This window comes from Idiotropiscis lumnitzeri, chromosome 9 (genome assembly GCF_059441095.1).
Source record: "Idiotropiscis lumnitzeri isolate Australia: NSW breed Sydney's pygmy pipehorse chromosome 9, RoL_Ilum_1.0, whole genome shotgun sequence".
Taxonomy (NCBI): domain Eukaryota; kingdom Metazoa; phylum Chordata; class Actinopteri; order Syngnathiformes; family Syngnathidae; genus Idiotropiscis; species Idiotropiscis lumnitzeri.
In genome coordinates this window covers 7,488,991-7,498,760 of record NC_142399.1, presented here as the reverse complement: position 1 = coordinate 7,498,760, position 9,770 = coordinate 7,488,991, and the positions used below count along the sequence as shown (strand labels likewise).

Below are 9,770 nucleotides of genomic sequence, written 5' to 3'. Positions count from 1 at the left end.
ATTATTTATCAAGTCTACAATTGCAACATTTTTCTTTTAATCGTAAGAACAAAATTGCTTCAAAATCGCCTGGACGACAATGACTCGTATCCAGCAAAGAGATTAGCGACTTGCGCTATATGGAATGTTTGTCTGTCAAACGCCGCCACGTCCTAGCCTATCCTGTCCTTATACTTTGTCCCATTCTGTCCTTACATATCATTGCCAAATCCATTCCGATCCTAACCTAATCTGACCTATCTTGTCTAACACTACCTCATTCTTAACCTGTCAGATTATACCCTGCGCTTTGCCTGTTATATCCTGTCCTGACCTGTCCTATAGCATCCTCTTTTGACCTAGCCTATCCTACAATATCCAATTTAAACCCACCTGATCCTGTGCCTATACGATCGTATTTTATTCTTATGCCCTCCTAACGTTAATTTGTCCTATTTCACACTATTTAGTATGATCATATCCTGTCCTAATCAACCAACTATATCCTCTTCTTTGCCTAACCTGTCCTGAACCTTTTCTATGCTTCAATCTTCTTCTGATCCCTGGCCTTTCCTAAGGTTGTCTCAATTTTAACTCATCCCATTGTTTACCTGTCCCCCAATCTAAACCTAGCTAATCCTGAGATTGTCATATCATAGCATACCTTTTGACTGTCCTATCCTGTCCATGTCCGCCTACCCTACCCAAAGCCTGTCCTGTCTTGTCCTTACCTAAGATACTCCATCTATATGTTTATAGTCCTATCCTACCCTGTCCTATCTCATTTTAGTCTAGCCCAGGGGTCCTCAATCCTGTTCCTCGAGAGCTGACCATCTCTCCCCTGCTGCAGCAAATCTGATTCAAATGATTTGATAATCATGCAGCTAGGTCTGCAGAATCTAGATAATATCCTGATCATTTGAAGCTGGTGTGTTGCAGCAGAGATGGAAAACAGGCAGGGCACCGACCCTTGAGGAACAGGATTGAAGACCCCAAGCCTATCCCATATATTGAAAAGTTCTGTCCAAACTGAAGCCTGATCTTTTGTCTTTAATGCCAATATTTACGACCAATAGACTGTATTTTCCCAGTTAAAACTGTTTTAATGATTCCAGCAAGATGGCATACACGGCCGTGGAGCCGTATCAACCACAAAGAAGGTCTAAACTCTAACGGGTCCATAATGATTCCTTGGTCCAAGGTATTCAAAAATAAACAAATGAGCTCAAGTCCCACTAAGTAAAAATATGTCAAATGGGCTGAAATCTAACAATGTCTTTGCCTTTCCTATCCTAACCTCAACTTTCCTCGTCTAATTGATCTCATCCGTTCCACTTAAACTTTGTCCTGTCCTGTTCTACCCGCCCACAAACGCATTAAACGCCATCTTTGACCATTTCCTCAGAGACAGTTCTAGAGCAGGCACTCGTCGCAGGGCAATGACTCATGTTCGTGAAGGTCTTACGAGTATGAAGTCCAGGTACTACAAATACGCAAAGTTCTTAGAATGAAACAAAAGCTTGACAGTCGGAAGCACTTTGCACAAGCAGCCCGGGATTGTCGCCAAATAGGTTATTGAGTTTATATCCAAAGTCTCCTTTCACCCAGTGGCTACACAGAGCATTTTTTTCTCTCTCTTTTGTCATCTTCCGTATTTTCCGGACTATTAGCCACTAAAATAAAATTATGAATTTTTGATGATTATTCAACTCGTATCTCAGACCTTTCCAGTTCAGACTCAAAACAAAAGCTTTCACTGTATTTTTTAAAAGTGTTTGTTGTTTGTCTTAAAATTGTGATCAAGGGATGTAATTTAATATAATATAATTTTATTGAAATAATTATTTAATGATTGTAATTAGCACAAACGGTTTGAACCGGATAATAATTTTTGGATTTAATAGATTTGAGTGCATGAACTGACCCGGATTTTTCCACTTAGAAATATATATACTGTATATACTGTATATCATAATAATTTTTTTACGATCACGCCAATTTTGTAATCGTTGAGAGTAATAATCGTAATTGTGATTGAATTTTGATTCATTGTACAGCCCCGAGTGACAATATCATTTTCTCATTCAAAGTAACTTCTAATTTATGGTGATATCGTGACGTTGGTCAAAGATTGCTCCAACATCCCCAATTTTTTTTTTGTTTACATGAAAGTAAAAAAAAAAAAAAAAAAAGAAAAGGAAAAATAGGAAATCGAAAAGTTTATTTGCATTAAGTTATAAAGCTGATTAATTCATATCATATTTAGGACCACTTCAAATAATTTATGTACACAAAGTAATAACAAACAAAACATTGCAGCAGCTGCACTTAATTAATTATTTGATGAGTCAAAGCTAAAAAAAAAGTTGTGACGAATTAAACATTTTTTTCCAGTTATATCTCATATTAAGCACTTTTAATATCTCATTATTACGAGATAATATCTTTGAGATACTATCTCATAATTATTATTTAGTATCTCGTTAATCGGATTTATTGTAATGATTTAATGTCTCATGACTTTATGCTTTTTTTTTTTCTGGCAAAAACGGTCCTCCTTTGTCTGCAATGACATATGAAGGGCACATTGATAAAACAAACCAAACCCAAAATGTGCAGTGGCGCCACTCGGCTGTGATGCGTAGGAGCCACCTTGTGGTAAAACGCAGCGGCGTCCACTTGCAGATTAACAGTCACGGCACGGCTCAAATGAACAAACTACATTTGTGGGCAAAAAAAAAAGGGGGGGGGTTGGAGGGGTCATCCAAACATCACAGAGGATTATGACCATTTCGGAAGTGTGTGTGATAATAAACAGGGGACGACTCTGCGCAGCCTATCGGATTGCGGGATGCAATATACGCATCCAAATGAAAAGAACGCCAGTCCCCGCACTAATCCTCGTCTATCCTTTTTATCTGGGGACTCATATGCAGTCTGATCACTATGGGACAGCGGAGTGGTGGAGAGAAGCCATGCGGATGATGTTCCCGTAGATGAGAGGGGCAAAAGTTGGATGCAGAGTGTGCAAATGCATGTTAGGCGCGCTGCGTAAAAGTGGGCCAAAATGTTCCTCGTCCTGGTCGTGGGGCTCTACGCGGCCACGGGTGGACTTTTCTCCCCGGTGAGCAGCTGCCCGTCCCAGTGCAGCTGTTTTTACCACAACCTGAGTGATGGCTCCAAGGCCAGGTAAGGGCAAGTGCTCACATCGTGGATTTGGTGCGAGGCTGATTTGGCGCGCGTTTGCGCACACGCGCGCGTCTTTTTATGTGCGACATTTGGACGTTTGATTGGGAGGTCGACTAATGTCGGCCAAACATAAATCAGGGAGTGCATGTTGGTCCAATTTTATTTAATTCAGGATTATCTTTAAAGGCACTTTCAAGATCGCCATCAGTGCGTTTTAAATCAAGTTTGGAGTGTGTTTTTTCCCTCCCACCACCACCTCTCTCCTCTGCATACAGCATTCGGAGCACAAATTATGATTTGCCACTGAAAATCTCCAAAACAAGACATATGAGGAAACGTTTTCCTTATTTTTGCATAAAGACACTTGGATTAAAATATTGCATACACACACTTACGATTACAAATACAAAATTTCCGGCAATACACACTGCAGTCAAACCTTTTAGAACACCTTGATATTTCTGGTTTATGTTATTCTTTTAAATTGGAAGTTAAGAAATTGAAGTCAAATGAATAGCTTGATAGACTAAAAAAAAATGGTGATTAATAAAAAACAAAACAAAACAGGTTACTCCAAACTAAAAAAAAAATGTACATTTATGATAGAAAAAAAAATATCAACAAGACTATTTAATTTTCACGTAGAAAGAAATCCACAAGTGTGTGGAGCTTTAGGTCTGGCTAAAGTGGCTACTTAAATGAGATAAGTGTTTAGAAAAAATACGTTTGCCGTATATTATCCTCTCAAGTTTGATCTTAGTGTATTGTACCGCAGCTTTGTGTGTATCGTATCGTGCGAGTATTGCGCCTGAGCATATTGTATGTCATCATATTCAATTGAATGATCATTTTATATCATCATATTCCAGCGGATCGTATCTTATCATCGCGTAACCTTATTTCAGCATCTCATATCGAACGGTATCCCGGCAAATTGTATTTTACTGTCTGTAATCGTAATTTATATCTCAGCGTATCATACCTCATTGTATCTTACAGAATCTTAGTGAACTATCTCGCATTATTGAACTGGATTGTTTTGGTGTACCTAATGTTGTCTCCAGTTATTATAATGACATTTTTGGTTTTGTTTTATGTGCATTTCTCTTCCCCAGGAGTGTGATTTGCAACGACCCCGAGATCTCGCTTGTGCCTGTCGGGTTCCCATCGGACACGTCCAAGCTCCGCATCGAGAAGACGGCCATCCAGCGGATACCGAGCGAAGCCTTCAACTACCTCTCGGGTCTGGAGTTCTTGTGGATGTCCTTCAACGCGTTGTCCGTGCTGGGCGCCGACAGCTTCCGCGGACTCTTCAACCTGGAGGAGCTGCGCCTGGACGGCAACGCGCTCGCCGCCTTCCCCTGGGAGTCGCTCAGCGACATGCCCAGTCTGAGACTTCTGGACTTGCACAACAACCAGCTCACCTCGCTTCCCGCGGAGGCCACCGCACACATCAGGAATCTCACCTACCTTGACCTGTCCAGCAACAGTTTGCTAACGCTGCCCGTCGCCGTGCTGGCCAACTGGCTGGCGGCCAAACCCGCTCAGGGACCTGAAAGCTCCAAAATGATTTTGGGTAAGGACACGTGCTGGCATCCTCCACTGTGCATGATTGCACCACAATTGGCTTTTTTTATTCTGAATTTTCCCAACCGAGGACATCAAACGCTTGACAATCTTATGTCTTACAAAATTGTCTTATAAGATTATCTTTATATGTGACTTGCGTTAAGAGTGAATTTGTACCGATAATAGGGTCTAAAACCAGTCAAGGCTGACAATCACAAATCATGAACTTGCTCAATTTTGACAACCCAAAATCTTTGTGATCTCGTGAGTTAGTTGACTTGGCAGACTGTGACATGATGAAACGTAGCCTATCAAAGAAGAACTCGGACTGACAAACGAGGAAGCGGTGGTCAAGTAATATCCTACCTGATGTGTAGCCATCCATTTCATGAAGCGGTTGTCCTTCCTTCCTGTCCTCCTTGGGTCACGGGAGTGCTGGAGTCCATCCCAGCCGTCTCGGTACTGAGCCCCTCAGGTGACATGGAAGGAAAAAAAACCAAAACATTTGCATTCCCTCGAAATTAAGTTTTTTGGCGTGTTTATGTACTTCCGGGACCTCTAGGAAAACAAAAGAAACAAAGATGGAGCTTTCTCTTTTCATGCACGCCATGTCCACGTGAGGGACATTTCTTTTCGATAAAGTACTCCTCCAAGACTCAGACAAAGTAGCATTCCTCAAAAAAAAGCCGCGCATGCGACAATACAGTCGCCAAATGGATCCAGAAGTGCATAAACGCTCACTTTCAAAAATGCATTTCATAGCTGAATACTAAAATGAACGCCATCTGAGTTTTTAAACTTGGTATTCATTTAACAATATGGTGTTTATTTTTTTAAATTTCAACTTCATTTCACTTAACTTTGGCGAAATTTAGACTCGAAAAATAATTGGGTAAAAAAAAAAAAAAGAATCATTTGAACCGAATTAATTTGCCAAAAAGGAACGAAACACCACTTGGGTCAATTTGACCCCAAAAAGTTACCCAACACAAACAACCCAGGAACTGGGCTACCATATCAGCCATTTGGCTACTCTCAGAAATATGACCTAGAAATCGGACCTAACTCAAGCAACCTTTGACTTGGGTTGACAAATGAACAGATTTTAATTTAGAGTGCGGTCATTTTTTTCGCCACATTTGCTCCTATTTATGATTTCATGTTTTCATTTAAGGCACAGGGTCCGCTCAAGGTTAGCAAAAATTTGGAAAATGAGCTGCACAAACAATGAACATAAATCAAAAAAGACGCCTGGCCTTTTGTTGTTGTTGAAGTTCACTGCTGCGTGATGTAGTGGTGGCATTTTTGGAGTGATGACCATCTTTTCACTATTTGACCGAATCAGTGTAAAATCGGGGCCAATTTAGTTGACCACGCAGCAATTCTATTTTTTTTTTCTGAGTGGCAACAGGTGGAAATGCAGATTTATTGTCAATTTTTCCAGCTTGTCGAAGAGCATTTAATAGTTCTGCATCATTGGCACATAAGAAATCTTATCTTTGCTGTGACAAACAAATGTACAATTTCTAAAAATCCTGCATGTCGGCTTATAAAACACATTTGCGACTGGAAGGAAACTGATTCTATTTCATGTTATTAAGAGCTGCATCTAAAGTATTGTGTTGCATCTGTGACATGTTTTACGTACACTTATCGAATTTAAGTCAATACCGAGAGCAGCTGTTTGCGTTTCCCATGTGGTCAAGGGCAGCAGAACCTGACCTTGATCGCCATCCTCCGCCTCCTCATCATCATTGCCATAGTCATGCTCATGATGTAGTTTATGAATTAAATGTTAATCCTCTTACAAGATTAACATCCTGCACATTGGCCACCTGCAGGCCCCTCCATCGCGTCGCACCGACTTTCCTCACCTGTAAACCTTCCCCCCTTCAGGTCTCCATGACAACCCGTGGGCGTGCGACTGTCGCCTGTACGACCTGGTCCAGTTCCAGAAGTCTCCCTCTCTGGCTGTGGCGTTAATCGACACCAGGCTGCGTTGCTCGGCCCCCGAGAGCGTGTCGGGCGTTCTGTTTAGTGACGCCGAGCTGCGACGCTGTCAGCCCCCGCAAATTCACACGGCTGTGGCGCGGGTTCGAAGCGCCGTTGGGAATAACGTGCTGCTCCGGTGCGGGACGATCGGGGTGCCAATTCCTGATCTGACGTGGCGGAGGGCGGATAAGCGAGTCCTGAATGGAACGGGTGAGTCGGTGGACCTTTTCGCTATGAAGATGACTTGAAATTTACAAAACCAGGCTGGCGTGATGTCGCGTTCCTAATACAGTCACCCCCGGCATATTTGGGGTGAGCATCCGCCAAGTTGCATATTTTTTTCTTCCAAAATCTTCATTCCGTGATTCACAGACTAATGCTTTTGCATTACCTGGTGGCACCTGGGTCAAAGAGAACCATTGAAGTGAGTTGAGTGGCTTCATTTCGACAAACATAGGCCTTTAACTCCATCTTGTGGCAACTGCAGGCAATTACAGTAAAATACTACATTTTACATCCTGGCGTGACAAAAAAAAATACGGGAAAAATTGTTATTATTCTTTTTCGTCTTTTTCTGTCTGCCCATGGACCAGAACCGGGTTGTAGACCGGGGCTTGGGGACTCTCAGAACCAAAGATCTTCTACAATGCTTTCCCTGCATTTGCACTAAACAATCTCTCCACACCCATGATAAGTGTTTGTAACACCAATCCATCAATTTCCTGTAGCACTTGTCCTCATAAGAGTTATGGGTTTGCTGGAGCCTATCCCAGATGACTTTGGGGAAGAGACAGGGTACAAGCAGCCATTCAAGCGCAGGGCACATCTAGACAAGCGATTTTGAGTTTTCAATAAACCTAACATGTTTTGGAATCTGGGATGAAACTAAAGTAGAAAATTCACACAAAGAACTAACCCTCAAGACTGTTCTAACCACAAGTCCACTGAGCTGCCCTGTGTTTATGAAATTTAAATTTAGCCAAAAGAGAACCTAACCTAACACGCATGTCTTCTCTCCCACAGTCCAGCAGGAAACGTCCAAAGATGGAATCACCTGGTCCATCCTCAGCGTTCCAGCCGTGTCTTATCGCGATTCTGGGAAATACATGTGTAAGGCGACAAACTATGCCGGGAACGCCGAAGCTGTCATTTCCTTAGTGGTATCGAATTCTCCAAAAACAGAAGGCAATCAAACAAACAGCGAGAAGAAAGCCAAAGTAAAAAAAACCCACCCCGTTGGAAAAGCAGCCTACCAGGAGAAACTGGTGGCCCGATACGTGGTGCCAACCTCGACTCCTTCGTCCCCACCACCGGTAGTGGATCCTGGCCTTCCACCGGAAATTTCTGACCCAAGTCCGGACAGTCCCACTCCTTCCCCGGACCCGGCTGCGTCATCTAATGCAGACACGTTGCTGGATCTGGAGAAAACCAACCTCAGCAACCTGGCTGCAAACACCTCGTCTCTGCAGCAGGACCCGGACCGGGTGGTCCGCTCAGTGAAGGTAGTCGGTGACACGGACAATACAATCTCGCTCAACTGGAGAGCTCCCAAGGCCAAGAACACGACCGCCTTCAGCGTGCTGTATGCCGTGTTCGGCGAGAGAGACATGAGGAAGATCAACGTGGGCGCCGGCCAGAACAGAGTAACCATCGAAGGCCTGGTGCCCAGAACCAAGTACATCGCCTGCGTATGCGTGAGGGGGCTCATCCCCAAGAAGGAACAGTGCGTCATCTTCTCCACAGACGAGGCAGCCAGTGCGACCAGCACCCAGAAGCTGATCAACGTGATCGTGATCACGGTGGCTTGCATCATCGCCGTGCCCCTCACCGTCATCGTGTGTTGCGGGGCCCTGAAGAGACGCATCCAGAAGTACTGGGGGAAAAAATCCAAGGACATCCAAGATTCCTACGTGACCTTTGAGACCTTGTCACCTGGCACCAAAGCCAAAGGCCTGGAAGGGGAATACTTGAACAGACTTAACCCGGAAGAGTCCAACAGGTTGCTGTCGGCCCGTTCCAGCCTGGACTCCGAGGCCACGGCTAAAATCGAGGGACAGCCTAATGAGTACTTCTGCTGACGTCATGCTCCAGCTCCGGCTCCTCCGCCGCGTCACCTTCCTCGCGCTCCTCCTCCTCCACCGTGTCCCAGTCCCAACCACCATTTCCATCCTCGCCCGCAGCCTCACTTCCACCCGTATCCGTATCCCCAGCACCACCCGTATCCTCACACCCGGCCGCATCCTGACGTGAGCCCCCCCACCGGCCACCCTCCACACCTGCCCTGGGATTCCCCTCCTCCTGTGCCTCCTCGCTGGATCACGCCACCGACTCCGCCTCCACCCCGAGCCAATTTTTATCAAAGGACTTTTGCACGCTGCACCATCATGGAAATATCCGTATAGGGGGATATCGATCACACAACTTTATTTCATCCGGATATTTCCGTAGTGGGTGATATCACCTTGCATGGCGCAGTGAAAAAACTGTCTAATCCAACCCAAAGGGAAAAAAAAGACGCTAAACACTCCATTGTCAATATGTATGTGTATGATTTGTAAATACTTTTCTGGACAGTGTACACGTACATATACGGTCAAGTCTGTGCCTCTGTATATATCTGTCATACGTTCTCAGAGGAGATTTTTCTATATACACACGCAGGCATGGTGAACGTAGACAAGCTGGAGCTGGAGACAAATTGCAGAAAGGACTGAACTATGACGCCGTGTACATAAAACGTGGAATTATTTCTATTCCCCAACACTTTCTCCATGTATTTGTTTTTTGTGCCACCTAGAGGCACCACTACCCCGGTAACTGTATTCATTTATTCCACTGAGGATTTAAATAGAGCGAAATAAACTTTTCTATATCTATATACGGATCTGTACAATGTGTGTGTTCCTACATTACGTTCCTGTATGTGCCTGATGGAGTTTGGATTTTTGCGGAACGGCACGGCATCCGACTGAGTATCTGTCAGTGACCTGGTCACATTAACAGTCGGCGGCACCTTGCAATCCCTCACGAAAAAGCGACTT

The 9,770-nt window shown here is 44.0% G+C and overlaps 1 protein-coding gene across 1 annotated transcript; it reads left to right on the top strand.

The window, feature by feature from the left end:
* Positions 1 to 2,812: 2,812 nt before the first annotated feature.
* On the top strand, positions 2,813 to 9,607 carry lrit1a (leucine-rich repeat, immunoglobulin-like and transmembrane domains 1a). Its single transcript, XM_088305526.1, has 4 exons — positions 2,813 to 3,168; positions 4,284 to 4,744; positions 6,634 to 6,939; positions 7,753 to 9,607. Exons 1-4 carry the CDS (start codon positions 3,047 to 3,049, stop codon positions 8,805 to 8,807), a joined length of 1,944 nt encoding a protein of 647 aa, XP_088161652.1. The 5' UTR covers positions 2,813 to 3,046; the 3' UTR covers positions 8,808 to 9,607.
* The last annotated feature ends 163 nt before the right edge of the window (positions 9,608 to 9,770 follow it).

Coding starts and splice junctions, on each gene's coding strand:
- lrit1a (XM_088305526.1), top strand. CDS start 3,047: ATGTTCCTCGTCCTGGTCGTGGGGCTCTACGCGGCCACGGGTGGACTT. Junction 4,745..6,633: donor AAGCTCCAAAATGATTTTGG/GTAAGGACACGT, acceptor TCCCCCCTTCAG/GTCTCCATGACAACCCGTGG. Junction 6,940..7,752: donor GCGAGTCCTGAATGGAACGG/GTGAGTCGGTGG, acceptor TCTCTCCCACAG/TCCAGCAGGAAACGTCCAAA.